Genomic DNA, 17,774 nt, shown 5'->3' with positions numbered 1-17,774 from the left:
TGATGGACACTCGAGTGGCCGCGGGGAGGCCAAATTCGGTTGACGAGGTTCCAGTAGTACGCGAGTTTTCAGATGTGTTCCTCGAAGAACTACCTGGTGTGCCTCCGGAAAGGCAAGTGGAGTTCCGTATCGATTTGGTTCCAGGGGTGGAGCCCATCACCAAGGCGCCTTATCGCCTCGCTCCACCAGAAATGCAGGAGTTATCCTCGCAGCTTCAGGAGCTGTTGGGAAAGGGGTTTATTCGACCGAGTAACTCACCTTGGGGAGCGCCGATTCTATTTGTCAAGAAAAATGATGGTTCATGCCGGATGTGTATCGATTACCAGGAGTTGAACAAGTTGACAGTTAAAAACCGGTATCCGTTACCTAGGATCAATGATTTGTTCGATCAGTTGCAGGGGGCATCTTGGTTCTCTAAGATAGACTTGAGGTCGGGTTATCATCAGATGAGGGTTCGGGATGAAGATATCCAGAAGACTGCATTCAGAACTCGTTACGGGCATCACGAGTTTGTGGTGATGCCTTTTGGGCTCACCAATGCCCCGGCTGCGTTCATGGATCTTATGAACAGGGTGTGCAGGCCGATACTGGATCGGTCGGTGATCGTATTCATTGATGATATTTTGGTATATTCGAGGTCTAGGGAGCAACATGAGGATCATTTGAGGGAAATTCTTGGAGTATTGAGATCGGAGAGGTTGTACGCCAAATTCTCCAAGTGCGATTTCTGGTTACGAGAGGTCCAATTCCTATGACACCTTGTTAACCAGAAAGGGATATTGGTCGATCCGGCCAAGATCGAGGTGGTGATGAGATGGGAAGTACCGAGATCTCCCACTGAGATTAGGAGCTTTCTGGGATTGGCCGGCTATTATCGAAGGTTTATTGGGGATTTCTCCAATATCGTCGTGCCACTTACTAAGATGACCAGGAAGGGTGTTGCATTTTCATGGGATTCGGAGCAGCAGTCCTCATTCGAGACCCTTCGTCAGAAATTGTGCGAGGCCCTGGTGCTTGCACTCCGGGAAGGGATGGAGGATTTTGTGGTATACTGTGATGCATCAATATCTGGATTAGGGGCAATGCTTATGCACAGGGGACACGTTATAGCGTATGCTTCGAGGCAACTGAAGCCTCAGGAGTCGAGATATCCCACTCACGACCTGGAATTGGGGGCTGTGGTGTTCGCCCTCAAGATCTGGCGGCACTATCTTTATGGGGTTCGGTGTACCTTTATACACGGACCACAAGAGTCTGAAGTACTTGATGGATCAGCCAAATCTGAATATGCGTCAGAGGAGATGGTTGGATGTGATGAAGGATTATGATTGTAAGATCCTGTACCACCCGGGCAACGCTAATGTAGTGGCCGATGCGTTGAGCCGTAGAGCGGAAAGCGCCCCGATCCGAGACGTTTGTATGAGGTTGACGGTGATGACTCCGATTTTGGACACCATCCGAGGAGCCCAGGCTGAAGCTGCAAGACCATAAAACCAGAAGAGGGAGCGGGTTGTCGGTCAGGTATCAAAATTCGTTACGGATGGTCGGGAACTTATGACATTTCAGGGTCGGATTTGGGTACCGTTTGTGGGCGGTACGCGTACTATTTTGATGGAGGAAGCACATCGATCGAAATTCTCGATCCATCCCGGGGCTACTAAGATGTTTTTCGACCTAAAGAAGGAGTATTGGTGGCCCTGTATGAAGAGGGATGTTGCATGGTTCGTCGAGAGGTGCCTGACTTGTCGTCAGGATAAGGCCGAGCACCAGCATCCGAACGGTAAATTGCAGCCGCTGGAGATCCCCGAATGGAAGTGGGAACAGATTACCATGGATTTTATCATAAAATTGCCAAGGGCTGGAGGGGGGTCGATGCAATTTGGGTGATTGTGGATAGATTGACAAAGAGCGCTCATTTTCTAGCCATCAGTGAGAGCTCTTCTGCGGAGAAGTTGGCAGAGTTATATGTGAGGGAGGTGGTATCGCGGCATGGGGTTCCGATGTCGATCATTTTAGATCGGGATGTACGATTTACTTCCAGGTTTTGGAAGAAGTTTCATGAGGAGTTGGGTACGAGGCTGCATTTCAGTACCACATACCACCCGCAGACGGACGGACAGAGCGAGCGGATGATTCAGACGCTTGAGGATATGCTCCGAGCATGTGTTTTGGATTTTGGAGGGAGTTAGGACACCTATTTACCCTTAGCAGAGTTTCCGTACAACAACAGCCATCATTCGAGCATTGATATGCCACCCTTTGAGCTGTTGTATGGGAGGAAGTGTCGCACCCCCATCTGTTGGGGAAAGGTGGGGCAACAGGTAATGGGTAGCACGGAGATTGTACTTCAGATGACCGAGCAGATACAGCAGGTCAGGCAGAGATTGTTGACCGCACAGAGTCGCCAGAAGAGTTATGCGGACAGGCGTCGGTCCGAGCTCGAGTTTCAGGTTGGTGACCTTGTGCTCCTAAAGGTCTCTCCTTGGAAAGGAGTGATACGATTCAGGAAGAGGGGCAAGTTGGGACCCCGATATATTGGACCTTTCAGGGTAATCGCTAGGGTACGCAGGGTAGCCTACCGGTTGGATCTACCTGCTGAGTTGGGACAGATCCACGACACCTTTCATGTCTCGCAGTTGAGGAAATGTATTGCCGACGAGTCGGCAGTGGTGCCATTAGATGATATTCAGGTGGATACATGCCTGAACTATGTTGAGAGACCAGTGGCGATCATGGATCGAAAGGTTAAGGTTCTGAGTAACAAGGAAGTACCCTTGGTACAAGTGTAGTGGCAACATCGGAAGGGGTCCGAGCTGACATGGGAGTCCGAGTCTGAGATGCGGGATCACTATCCGGAATTCTTTTCAGTGTGAGACTTCGGGGATGAAGTCTGGTTCTAGTGGGGGAGAATTGTTACAGCCTGAAATCCAGGTACCCTTCTATTTAGCCCTTCATCTTTGATTTGTTTCCATTTAGGGTTTTGCATGTTAGACGAGTACGCTGGGCGTACAAGGAGTACGCTGCGCGTACTCGCGCACTTCATTTGAACGCGTTCACCCTCGGATACGCTGGGCGTAACCGGTCCAGACCTAAAAACCCTAATTATTTCGGATGGCTATAAAAGCAATGTGTGGCTTGACTCCTCAGCCACCATCCCTCATAAAGAAACCCTAAAGTGAGTGTTTATTCGTTCTTAGGCCATTTGTGAGTGTTCTAAGCTTGGTGGTTCCATTTCAAGGTAGCAAAGGAGAAGAAGAGTTCATTGGGAAGGCTAGAAGTGGTGTTCAAGTGTGGATCCGAGCTTTGCAAAGGTTGAAGCTTCATTCTAAGGTAAAAAGTTCGGATCTTGACATATAGTTCTTGTGATATGCTTTAAGTGCCATTTTCTAGAGTTTTGGTCCCAAAGGTGGAGACTTTATGAGCAAATGGTCTCCATAAGCTTAGATCCATCATATTTCTGGTCTATTTGAGTTGTAGACTCATAAAAATGTAATCTTGGACGTGAATGTTTCACCATGCATGAGATCTAGATCCTTGAGTTGGAATAGAAAGATGTTAGGGAGTGTAGGAGCCTTTAAAGCCATGCCAAGGCTTAAAGGTTTCAACTTTATGGGTATAGATGCTTAAATAAAGCCGTATCTAGAAGTAGAAGGAATGGCTTAACCGATTAAGACCAGAAATGAAGAGTGTGTTGAACTGAACGTTACGTTGGGCGTAACTCCCAGTACGTGCAACGTATTGGGTGGAGACCCCGATTTGTGGGTTGGCGATGTACGCCCCGCGTACATCAATCTTTACGCCCTCGCGTACTGTAATGTTGACTTTTGTTGACTTTTAGGGTTTTGGTCAACATGTGGACTTTGAGTCAAGGAAGGGTAAAATGGTCTTTTACCCTCCAAGGAATGATGATAAGGGGTAAAGTCTAGTTGTGGAAGTCTATATTAATTAAAATAATATTCGTTGTGATTAGGCGAGGTTGAGTCTTCGTTGGGATTTGGAGATAGCGAGTGCGCGAGATTTTAGACTTTCCATGAGGTGAGTTTTCTCACTATACTGTACCCGGAAGGGTTTTTATTGTGTGACCGGAAGGTCGGATATGTTAGGAGTTATATGCATTGTATATGATAAGTTAATCATTTATATGTGTTATGTATGATATGCTTGATATGGGCCGGAAGGCATTATGTTATGGGCTGGAAGGCGTATATGTTATGGGCTGGAGGGCGTAGTGATGTGGACCGTAAGGTTGACGCAGGTAGGACCGGAAGCTTTACCGAGTCGGGACGAAAGTCCCCTGAGACACATGGACCGGAAGGTTAGGGCCTGGAAAGGCGTATGTGCGTAAGTAGTATTTTGGGGAACTCACTAAGCATTTATGCTACAGTTGTTGTGTTATGTGTTTCAGGTACTAGCGAGGACCGTGGGAAGGCGCCGGCGTGATTGTACACACTGACGAAGGAACTGTTTTTTTTATAATCATGGGATGTAGTTTGTTATGATGACATTGTTACACATTTGCTTTCAGAATATTAAACGATAGTTTTGATGTTTGCAAAAATGAAAATTTTGTTTTGAAAATTCACGTTGTTACAGTCTGCCTCATATCCAAGAACTCCCTGGTCAGCTGCTAAAGCTCCACAGCCGGCACAAATCAGCCTTAAACCTGGTCATAAAGTTAGACCAGTCCATAGCCTCAATGGATGAGGCTCCCAAATAATCACTGACTGCCTCCCACCAATCTTGAGCTTGGTCTCTCAAACAACCTGTCGCATGCCGGACCTTCGACCCCTCAGGGCAGAAGCTCATCAACTGAGCAGATTCCATGTCTGTAATCCACCTCCTAGAAACAATGGGGTCCTTCACCCCGTGGAAGTCTGGCGCACCACATCCCTTGAAGTCCTTGAAGAAGAGTGTGTGTGTTTCTCTGCCTGGCCAGATGCCATGTCGCTCCTGAACGCCTTGAGGCAATCCTCAATCAGCTCAATAGTCCCTTCATTGATCGACCCGAAAATCATTAGGGTCAACTCAAGGATGCTTCTCATGATCTCAGACGCGATGAACTCGCGTATTCCCTCATCAACTGGCTCGAAACCCGAACCCAAACCTGTTCCTAACCCTGATCCCAATCCTCCTACTCCGAGACGCGTAATCACCACCATTCTGAAACAAAATACATATGTGTCAGGGTCATACATAATCTCGAGAGGTCTCACACACTCTACAAGTTCCCTAGTTCTATCTTGGCCCTCCTTGATTCGAGTATGGATCATCTACTTTCAGTAGTACGAGCCCATATTACCTTCCACATCTATCCGTACTTTCCTCAAGGATGCTTCAACTTCATCAAGTCACTTCTACTATTGTTGCATTTTGTGATAATATTATCCTAGGCTTACCCTAGGGTAACTCTCCGACTCACTCTCCACCATCATCTGGGTGCCCGACCTACCCTGCTGATCATACCGGGGTGCTCAACCTACCCCTATTAGGCATACCGGGAAACCTAACCTACCCCTGTCATACATACCAGGGTGTCCGACCTACCCCTCCGGTTTATCTCAATCGGTTATGGGGACTATTTCACCCCTACTACTTCCACATAAAAACATAACATAATCATAATGTCAAACATACCGGGGTGTCCGACCTACCCCTTGGCCCTATCGACCGGATATAAGGACTATTCCCCCTACTACAACTATCATATGACATCATATCATACTAGCACATAAAACATACCAGATAGTGGCAAGGCAAACAATTATAACAAAGATAATCAACCACAATCACTCCTACTAGTGGGCCGACATTCTGGCCTTAAACCCACTTCTATTGGAAGGTAACTCACCTCAATGTCGTGTCGTATCTGAACTATCCTTAGTGTTGGGATCAACTCCTCTCAAACTCCTCAAACTCCTACACATAACAACCTTCCTAATTACCATTTCATACTTATAACCCTTTCAAGGGACAACTCAGGTAAAAGTCAAAGTCAAGTTCAACACCTCGGTCAAAGTCAACATCTTGTTAACTCAACTCGCCGAGTTTGTCCACCAACTCGTCGAGTTCCATCATCCATAAAATATTGGAGCTTCGATCCTACTCGTCGAGTCTTTAAAGAGCTCATCGAGTTCTCCTTCATAAAAAATCGAACCTTTTGCTCATGATTCGCCGAGCTCATCTTAGAACCTGTCGAGTCCTTCTTCATATAAGTTGGAATGTTTAGCCCATGACTCGCCGAGTTCTTCCTTGAACTTGTCGATTTATTCTTCATATAAGTTGGGACATTTCCTTGAACTCTCCGAGTTCATCCTGAAACTCATCGAGTTCTTTGATATTCAAGTACATACTCATGTCCATATTGTTGAGTCCTCTTCTAGACTTAACTAGATTACTCAGAAACAGAAAAGGTTGGGGAACCATACCCCGACTTGTTGAGTCCTATGAAGGACTCGTCGAGTCCCCCAAATTCCAAGTCTATCCAGTCAATTTCAGTCGGGCTTAATGCATCCAAAACATAGATCTGACCTCCTAGTATTGATATAGCACGCAAAGTTACAAACTTTACGTGCATGCATGGGTTAACTAGTCCATAAAGTCCTAAAAATTGTTCCATAAGATTCATGGGACTCCCATAGCCATAAATTTGTCACCTTTATGCCATGGAGCCCCTCTAAGGCTCTCGATCTGAATTCTTAACACCAAAACAATCTTGCATCAATGAATGGTTCCATAATGAGCTCCAAATGGCCCTAAACTACCCCATGGAGAGATCTAATGAATGAATGAACAAGGTACAGATTTTATAACTCAAATGAGTTGGGAATAAGACAAAATCTCTAGATCTACTTGTTTCCTCTTGATCTCCCAAACTTCTTCTTTCTTCTCAAGCTTCAAAAACACACAATATGACACAAAAAGCTCAAGAACACTCACTAATTGATTAGGGTTTCGAGAATAGGGTCTGAGGGTCATGGAGGCTGGAGTGGAGGCCATATAAGTTTTTTAAATAGGGTGCAAACCCTAAAATTTAGGGTTACATGTAGATAGATCTACACGTCGGGTCGGGGCTTCCGAATTGGATAGTAAACTATTCCACCCGCATCCAAGATTTGTATCTACTCGACGGGTTAGGGCCTCCAATTCGTCGAATCCCAGTTTAAAAATGTAGAAATTCATATTTAAAATATATGTTGGAAATCGGGCATTAAAACCTAGTTTGATCGTACTGCGTGTCACACCCCCAAACCAAAACGGCAGAAACATTCAGGGTGGAGGACGTTATGTACAGTATCACAACAACTGTATCATAGTAATCAAAGTAAACACAACCATTACATTGAATAAATAAGGCATTTACATCTATTCGATACATAGTTTATATGACATCAAAATGTATAACAAAAGTATAAAAGTTGCAATTCTAAAAGCTCTGTCTTCTCAAAACCTGCGGGTGTACCTATCTACCAGTTCCCTAAGAATACAAGAGGTTTTCAAAGTGTATCAACATTTAAGTTGGTGAGCTCATAAGAATGTTTTTGTACTGAAATCTTGACTTTGAATCTTTGAAAATGTTTGTAGGTTTCTCAAAAAAATCCAATATTTTCTTTAGTAGTGAAAGTAGTCTTAGACTTAAAGACCAAAATGTATGTTTGTTACTGTATTCTGTATTTTTATATCGTAATAGTGGTGATATGAACCCTTGTTTTAATATTTGTGTATGTATTCCTGGATACCATCCGTTGTATTGTATAGTATTGTTTTGTATGAAAACCTTTGTATGAAATCCCTAGTTACCACCAATAATATTGTACAATATTGTTTAGTATTAAAACCTTTGTATGAAATCCCTGGATACCACCAGTAATGTATAGTATTTTTCTTGTAGGAAAATCTTGTATGAAGTCCCTGGTTACCACCAGTAGTAGTGTATAGTATGGTTCTGTATGAAAACCTTTGTATGAAATCCCTTTATACCACCAGTAATGTATAGTAATTTTATTACTGAAAACAAAACCAAGTGTTTGTATACCCTGGAATCCTCTAGTTGTATTATATAGTAGTTTTATTAATGAAAATAAAACTATTTCAAGAATTGAAATCCCGTAAACAAATGGTTAGTTTATACTGTTGTGAGTTTGGTATAACCATGCTTGATTTGACCTAGTGACCTCTACGATGTTCTTCAGGCGTCGAAATGGTATGACATTTGTCACCCAGGCCTGCCGGCCTAACTGTAGCTAACAGTTCATGTGTGGGATTGTCCGTCCCGTATAGATCTATACACAAATCTCATGATCTCCCTCCTGGAGACTCTAGTTATACTGTATATGATTTAGTTCCGTAACCTAGAGGATACAATTGAAGTACTGTCTCATAACCCTATATTAACTAGTTTATGTGTAGTGTGGTAGTGTTCTCTTGTACTTGAAATTATATGTATAACCTTGTAGTGTAAAATAATTATACTTAAATGATTATTTAGTATTGTACTCTTGTATTCGGAAAATAGTATTGTATACCATAAACTATATGGACCATAGTTTATATGTGTTTGTTTCTATATAATGTTCTTGAAATAGTAAAACAGTGTATTGTATCCCAAACTATACCTATTATAGTTTGTATGTATGTTCTCGTTTCGTGAATTGAATTCTGTAAAAGTAGTGTAATGTTCCCAAACTATACAAACTATAGTTTGACTGTATGTTATGTATTGTACTGAAAACTTTGCAATATTGGTTGTATGTTGAAAACTAACCTTATGTTTGACATGTTACAAAAGGGTTTAAAATATCTAAATACTTTTATTAAACGTAGTGATTTCTCTGTTTGTATCAATTGCAAAAGTTTTTAATCTGTTTGAAATCGTCTGCATAAAAACACAAAAAGTCCTTGTGTTTTACTTGTATCCTCCCTGCAAATATTAAAAACAATTGAAAATGTAAGGGTATGAACTCATAGTTTCTTACGTGTACATGTTGGACAACGAGACTGGAAAGATGACCCTCGAGTTGACGTACGCGAAATTAACGGTATCCTAATAATAGTTAAACACATAATTGTATTTAAATTAGCGAAACCCTTAATTAAAGTGTTGGAAAACACTTGTTATTGTGTTGAGAGTGATTACCGAAATTTTGTTGAAGGGAATGGGAGGATTTTCGGTCAAAGCTCAACCGAGAATCAGGTTCTCGGTCTTGATGAATTTTCAGTCGGAACTAGTTTTCGGCTGAACATAGGTTCTTGGCCGAACACAAGTTTTCGGTTCTGGGTTGTTTTCAGCCACTTGAAGATATAAAGGCTGTTCTTGGTGTTCTTAGTGAAAATATGAAGATTTGAAGTTTCTACTTGAAGATATGAATGTTCTTGGATGATCCTTGGGAGCAAAATGAGAGTGTTTTCGGGTGAAATGAGTGAGAAATCATCAAGTTTCCGAGGAAAAACATTTCTATCGGTTGGGTTTTCGGTCGGAAAAGAGTTCTTGGCTGAAATTTGTTCTCGGTCCGAAGGTTTTCGGCCGAAAACAGTTGGATGTACAAGTTTTCGTTGATTCGGGGGAAATCTTGGGTTTTCGAGTGTTTTTGGTTCCGAAAACGTATATAAACTTTATTTATATAATTCAAATTATTTTATAACCCTCGCGAACTTAACGAAATAAATAAAATTCGAAATTTTATTTAAGAAGGTTGACTTTTATTGACTTGGAAAGTATCGGGTTGTCGCACTACATCCCCTGGAGTTTTATTCCATGTTATCTTTTTATGATTTACCCTAACGTTTGATAATACATTACACTTTGATTGTGTTTTGAACGGATGAATGGATGTTTTGGGTTGGCAAAAATGAAATTTTTACTTGGTATTTTTGGGACATTATAACACGTAAAGTTATTTGCTCAAACCTTCCATAAGGCATCCTTACTTCATAAGGGACCATAAAAATCATTAATTTGTGGACATGCATGTCCAATGCATGTCATTCACTTATCTAGGTTAAAATGGGAGAAATGAGGTCATAACCCCATGAACGAATTCAAAACCTCATAACAATCCAAATATGAAGTGCATATATGATAGGAGAGGTTAGAGGGTTAAAAGTGTAAAACGTTTCAAATTGCATACATCTCGTATCGATTGTGAGATTCGAAAGTGAACCACTTGGGTTGTGGGGACTTGGTAAGGCATGTGGAAGATATGGTGGATAACATATTGACCCATGTTCAAATCCTGGCACCACTCAGCCCTTGTGGCCACGGAGGTTCGCCTGCAGTGACTCCAGGGCATGAGGCAAAGCTTTATGTTTGCAGCGGGGGATTAGTCGGTGCGCGAAAGCTGGCCCGGAAACCCTCGTTAGGGAAGTTCCCTTTCCAAAAAAAAAAAAAGAGATTCGAAAGTGAAGATTTTTTTGATACCATAAAATGAGTGAAAATAGTTAACTCAACCATCCCATGATGATTATTTGTACATGAGACCGCAGATAAAAAATAAGCAACATCTTTTTTTTACAGTAATTTCTATTTTGTTTAAATGGATGAGACATGTTTCATATTTGTATTAGAGTATACATTAAATAAATACGAACTTTTAAAATCTAATTAGCTGAGTCTAATAATTTATTATCTAAAAGACAGAGAAAAACCGAAATATAAAACCAACGGTTCGGTTTTCCAAAATAAAAGACCGAACTTTTTGGTTCGGTTTTGGTTTTGGTTTTCTTTTTATTTTTCATTTATTTTTTAATTGTTTATAACTTATCTATTATTTTTATAATTATTATTTTTAGAAAAGTAAACATCCCTTAAAAAGGAGTTCAAACCCTTTTGGCCAACCACCTCCAATTATAGTCACGTTCGGCTACCATCAACCTCCGACCACCCTTGACCTCCTATCATCATCCACCGCCACTGGAAACCACTCTCTCTCTCTCTCTCTCTCTCTCTCTCTCCCTTATCCTATCTTTAAACTTCGACACCTCCCCTTCCTATTCATTAGTGCAATCATAGCATCTAACCACCATCAAAAACTACCATTGGGACCATCACCTACCCTGCCCCATCTACTAATTTCACCTGATCAGACTTGTTACTCAAAATAAAGAAGAAAGAAGAAGGTTGAAGAGGAATTTGTGATTGACAGATATAGGGTCGAAGGTTGGGGGATATAAAACCATATAGGGTCATCGTCTTCTCCACCTTACACCTGAAATCATCCAACCACCACTCCTACATCAACATCGATTCCGACTGTGGAACTCGATGGTCTTCATATCACAACCATTCATCCCAGCCACGATGGAGGTAAAGATCGATCTCTATACATATGTCGAAACTCACAGAAAAAATGACATATATCAAAACCCTAGCCGATGCCGATGGCAGGGTACATGTGACGAAGCCCTGGCTAACGGAGATTGGAGATTGAATATTGAATCATAAGTAGCGGCATCAATTTTAGACGGTTCAAAACCACTTACGCCAAAAAAGATGGGGGTCGAAGTGCAATGAGTGTAAAACGACGATGACTTCCATGAATATGGTCGAAGTGTAAAACAACGGTGGCTTAAGGATGAAATGTTTTAGGGTTTTTGAAGAGTTTGGAGAAGAGAGACAGTAAAAAGAATGTACGGTGGGTGGAGAGATGTGGTTGGGTATGAAGTGGGACCACATTTTTTTCTTTTTCAATTAATAATAATGATAATAACATAAAATTAATTGGAAAATGTAAACATAAAGGGCATTATAGTTATTTCAGATATGGCAATGACTAATATTGCAATAAAAATGTATATTAGGGACGAAGCGTACATGTTTTAAATAAATGAGGGACAATCGGAGTTAATTTTTGAAAATAGGAACTAAAGGCGTTTTTCAGCATACCATTTATGTAATTTACCCTTATAGTTATGACTTTAGTCCTTTGGAAATTTTGAAACGGTTAAACAAAGGAAAACATACTTATTCTATAAAGATTGTTTTTTGGTATTTCTTTCGGTTATTTAATAAAAGCACCAAGTTTAAGATCAATTGAATTGATTTGCTTTACAACCCTATTACTGCTATTGCTTTTTCTTTATAATATGTTTTTTTTTCTTTCTTTCTTCTTTCTAACATCATTCTAGATTAATAAAATTTCTACATTTCATAGGAAAAACTTCAAAAAGTACTAGCAAGCATCGAACATCGATACCTTCAATTTGGATTTTGGATACAACTCATTACCAAGATGGGCTATGCATCATTTTATTTTTCAAAGATATAACATGTTATACAATCTTTTAAATCGATTTATTCAAATAATTATATTATCCTATTAACAATAGAGACATGTTGTTCAACATAAACAATATCGGTATTCCTTCCCATCCAAATGCCATTAACCCAACCTTCCCCTTCCCTCCCCCCCTATTTAATACAATCTCATCAGAAATAGGGCACCCCACCCCACCCTTACCCTTACCCTTACCCTTACCCCTACCCCCACCCCAACGCCCCACTCATTCTCTCTGTAGAAACCAAGCTCCTTGCTACCAAAAATCAATGGCGAAATTACGTAATTCCACCTCATTTTGTATACTCCCTTTCTTGTTTCTTGCTTTTCAACTCACCACAAGTGACAAAAATACCCTTCACAACAACCACCATCTTCATGAAGAAGAAGAAGCTGACCGGATCATAACCCTTCCCGGCCAACCCAACGTCTCTTTCCATCAGTTTTCTGGCTACGTCACCGTCAACAAAGTCGCCGGCAGAGCCCTCTTTTACTGGCTTACTGAAGCCGCCGACCACCCTCTCTCTAAACCCCTAGTCATATGGCTCAACGGAGGTTAGCACCTTAGCACACACACATACACATATAAATACACACACACACAAACAAACAAACATATAAATGTACATGTATATATGTATACGTTTGTGCTTCTTTATATTAACTTAATTATGAAAAACACACTTATACATACATATTATATATACATATATGTATACTTTTTTGCTTTCTTTATATTAATTTAATTATGAAAAAGTGAATGTGGTACTGTTACATTGCTTGTTTGCGGGATTTTTTTTAATTAATAAATATTTCTTTGAATTTTACTAAACATTATATCTTAATCTAAAACTTCTTTAAATGGGTTTTACTTAAAAAAATACTTTTCTTTAATAATATGCAAAAATTACGTTGAAATTTAAGTACGATGAATTTTTATATAATAATACTGATTATATACTTAAAGATCTTTTTATATTACTGAATTTAACTAAATATATATGTGATCATAATCTGAATTCTTGAAATGGCTCTTTTTAAATTTTTTTAATAATTTAATTGAATGGTATGCAAAAGAAAGAGTGAAATATGGTTGCATCTAGCTACCATATTAATTAGTGGGTAGATGTAATAAATATATTTTCTTGAAAAAACGTGAAATCTTGTAAAAAAACTATTTGTTGCAATCCTTTTTAGGGTTAGAAGTTATTGCTCTGTTTGGGTACCCGAAAATTCTGAGAATAGAATTCAGCCCTGTTTTTATTTCCAAACAAAGTTATGACATCAGAAGCAAAAATCAGAACATCACTTTTTTTTACTATAAGTTAATCCAGGGAATTTGACCGTTTGAATAAGGGTATTTTGCATAGATTATAACTTTTATGTTATACAAAATTACATAAATGGTCCTTATTGTCGGTAAAAATACCATTTCAAGTCTTTTTGATGAATTTTTAATATTTTGTTCATTTTCTAGTTTAAAACGTACATAATAGGTTTTTTCCACAAGAACCTTTTTAAACCTAAAAAAAACCAACAATGTTAGTCAAAATGACTTATTTTAAACTTAAAAAGATCTAACTATATTAAAAATTCTTGATTGCAATGATATTTTCTACCAACCACAAAGAGCATTTGACTGATTTTGTCTTTATTTTACGAAGTGACAGTTCAATTTCTATAATAAAATATTTTTAACTACATATTTATCAAAAACCGACTTTATTTTCAAAGGTAAAATACATAAATTTGTTATTATTTTTATTTTTGTTGTTTAACCATTATATTTAAGTTAAGTTTTGTGAATAAAAACCATCCAACTTTAATAAGTTTTTTTTTTACCTGTTGACATTATATTTATGTCAAAATGTTTATTAAAACCACTAAAAACGACAAACTTTATCCTAGGACCATTGTATTTCAAATAATATAAAATTATAAAATTTTAATGAGTACCAAATTATATTATATTATTTATTAGTTTTATTGTCCTGTTATGGATATAATTGCTGTAAACTTAGAAAGCAACCTCAACAGTCGTCATTTAATGATTCCTATTCTGCTTATTTGTCCATATTTTACGCTACTGTTTCTTTTACTGCTACATGCATGTCATTACTTATACATCTGTTCATGGGATGAAATGCACTGCAATAGTATGAATTTTGTGTTTTTAATATTTAATATATCCCGAAATAGATATTAAATTTGTGTACTTTATTATATTTTTATCGATTAAAGTTTTTTTTTATTTAGGTATTATTAAATTGAAAAATGTAAGAGATCAATAATGATTAAAGTTTTCATATTTTGTTCAAGATATAATTAATTTTTTGTTTCTAATTTCAGATATTTATTGATAAATTTGTCATTTTCATTCCCCATTAATTGTTTCATGAAAATAAACAACCACCTATCTTTTTAATTAAATGTCTATTTTATCCTTAATCTTTAATACCCATGTTACACATAAATAAGGTCAATTCCATCCTAGCAACAAAACAAGGGTTCATTTTCGCTCCAATCATCAAATATTCAATTCAAACTTTAATTTATTTTTAAAAAAAAAAAAAGATCATTATAAAAATCTTCGTAGTATAAAAAATATGTCATTATTTAAATCTTCATAACCAATTTTGAATATGTTTCATAAGAATTTCAATATACGTTAATGAATAGGTTCACTTTTATCTTATAAATTTTTTTTAACATAAAATATTTTGAAAGTTAATATATACCTACTTATTTATTATAATTGTAATATTATAATAAAATCGAATAATTATACGAAAAGCTTAAGTTACTATTATTATTATATTAAACATATATGTTTTGGTTTGGTTTGACATTATGAATATGTATTTGCAGTTGGAAGAAAAAAAAAAAATTGGTGCTAAAATATCACTATTATTATAGTATTTTTATAGTGTCAAGGCTAGAGTTGTCTTCAAAATACATATAAATCATAGTTAATGTATATTTAAATTTAATAGGTCCAGGTTGCTCTTCTATAGCATATGGTGCATCTGAAGAAGTGGGGCCCTTTAGAATAAACAAAGGGGCTTCAGGGTTGCATATCAACAAGTTCTCATGGAACAACGTGGCTAACATCTTGTTTCTCGAAACTCCGGCCGGTGTTGGTTTCTCGTATAGCAACCGCTCCTCTGACCTACTCGACACTGGTGATCGTCGCACTGGTTGGACCCCTTACCAATTCTACAGATTCCAATTCATTTAACAGATATTTTCTATTAAAATTTAGTGTTATGATATTAAAAGTCAAGTGAGAGCTATGATTTGACCTTTTGATGCATTCTTTCCAGCTGAGGATTCACTTCAATTTGTGATTCGATGGATGGAGAGATTTCCACGTTATAAACATCGTGAAGTTTATATAACTGGAGAAAGTTACGCCGGTCACTACGTCCCTCAATTGGCACAACAAATTTTAAGACACAATTCCAAATCCGGTTCCAGTTCGAGTTCCAGTTCCATCAATTTGAAAGGAATTATGGTATTTCATTTTATAGATCTAATATATTACACCAACATAAATAGGATTTGAACTTATGATTTATGAATTTAATTTTTCGTAGGTGGGAAATGCAGTGACAGATTATTACTATGACAACCTTGGAACGGTGACATATTGGTGGAGTCACGCTATGATATCTGATAAAACGTATCACCAACTCATTAACACGTGTGATTTTAAACGTCAAAAGAATTCAAACGAATGTGAATCATTATATAGCTATGCTATGGATCAAGAATTTGGAAATATCGACCAATACAACATTTATGCACCCCCTTGTAACAACTCTGATGGTAGCCACTCAGGTCCGACCCGTCAAACTATGCGGTTGCCCCATCGACCCCATCAGGTATTTGTTACAATTTATTTCATATTAAATTAAATGTTTTTTTTTTTCATTTTAACTTTTTTGATACGTGTTTTTTTACAGACGTTTAGACAAATGTCAGGCTATGATCCGTGTACAGAAAGGTACGCAGAGGTTTATTATAATAGAAAAGATGTTCAAAAGGCACTTCATGCTAATACGACACGGATTCCTTACAGATGGACTGCGTGCAGGTTCTTTTACATTTATATAGATATTTTGGTGTACATTTATATAGATATTTTGGTGAATTCGTTAACAAAAAACATATGACTTTTTCCATATTTTCACCAATAATAAAGATATTTTTCAGTGAAAAATCAAACATGATTGCTCATAAAATCTATATTTTTCTTGTTTTATCGGTCTGATTTGTATTTGTATTTTGGCAGTGAGACTTTGAATCGTAATTGGAATGATACCGATATGTCAATTCTTCCCATATATCGTGAACTTATCGCAGCAGGATCACGAATTTGGGTCTTTAGGTATCTTACATTATATTTTCAATTTTTTGTTTTCAATATTTGTATATATTTAATAAATTTATTTTGTGAAATGGTAGTGGGGATGTTGATTCAGTGGTTCCAGTCACAGCTACTAGGTATGCACTAGCACAACTCAAGTTAAAAACCAAGGTTCCATGGTACCCGTGGTATGTCAAGAAACAGGTTAGTTTAACTCTTTTCATCACATGTGTACAACTCATCAATGCATCCATAGTATCTATTCTCTACCGAGTCTTATTGTACAAGTAAGCAATGTACAAAATTCCTAATACAAAAGTACAAATTATAAATGCATATTGTCCATCAACAAATGATAGAGATCCAATAAAACAAAATCTTCCAATTTTGTAAACCATAAATATTGGGAATACAATGTACAAGTCAACAATGCATAGATATTGGGAATAGAATGTACAAGTTAACAATGCATATGACAAGACTTTTATGTTATTTTATGAAGGTGGGAGGATGGACAGAAGTATATGAAGGAGTTACATTTGCAACAGTGAGAGGGGCAGGTCATGAGGTACCACTTTTTAAGCCAAGGGCAGCATTGCAACTACTTATGTCCTTCTTAAAAGGCCAACCACTTCCCAAAGCTTGACCCAAAAATCAAAATGTTGACTAAAAGTCAACGTTTTGACTATCATTATTGAAATGCGTCACTTGGTCGGAAGCAAAAAAGTTTGACTTTTGACTTTGGTAGAAATTAGAGATGTTTTAAGGGGTTAAAGGATTTTTCTTGAAAGTAATATTGATTGGCATCAAAAGATTGAGTTCAAAATTTGTGGAAAATAATTAGAGGGGGTTAAAGGGAATTTATCAAAAAATATGGTAGTTTGTTGTAACATACCGTTTATTTAGGATGTCAAAATTGTACGTTGAGTTGATTTACTTCGTATTTGGTTGTCATTGAGTATTTCGTTTTACTATATTATGTTAAAAAAATGTTCAAATTTGATATTCTTAATTTCTTACTAAGTTAAAAGGTGTGGTGTAATTAATTTACCTACGAAAAAAAAATATGTATGCCACAAACTTTTACTGATTTTTGTCACAGTTTCCTATGAGTAGGGTTTTTTTTTAAACACCAA

The 17,774-nt window shown here is 37.8% G+C and overlaps 1 protein-coding gene across 1 annotated transcript; it reads left to right on the top strand.

Moving 5' to 3' along the window:
• The first annotated feature begins 12,447 nt into the window (after window positions 1-12,447).
• Window positions 12,448-17,574, top strand: SCPL25 (serine carboxypeptidase-like 25). The gene is made up of 8 exons (XM_078992808.1): window positions 12,448-12,824; window positions 15,263-15,466; window positions 15,593-15,783; window positions 15,866-16,153; window positions 16,235-16,365; window positions 16,564-16,659; window positions 16,737-16,842; window positions 17,141-17,574. The coding sequence occupies exons 1-8, from the start codon at window positions 12,539-12,541 to the stop codon at window positions 17,282-17,284; spliced, it is 1,446 nt and encodes a 481-aa protein (XP_078848934.1). The 5' UTR covers window positions 12,448-12,538; the 3' UTR covers window positions 17,285-17,574.
• Window positions 17,575-17,774: the final 200 nt, after the last annotated feature.

The sequence above is a fragment of the Lactuca saligna genome, chromosome 4, assembly GCF_052625555.1.
Source record: "Lactuca saligna cultivar CGN05327 chromosome 4, ASM5262555v1, whole genome shotgun sequence".
In the NCBI taxonomy this organism is placed as follows: domain Eukaryota; kingdom Viridiplantae; phylum Streptophyta; class Magnoliopsida; order Asterales; family Asteraceae; genus Lactuca; species Lactuca saligna.
The sequence above is the reverse complement of the archived record's forward strand: the minus strand, read 5'-3'. Positions and strand labels throughout refer to the sequence as shown.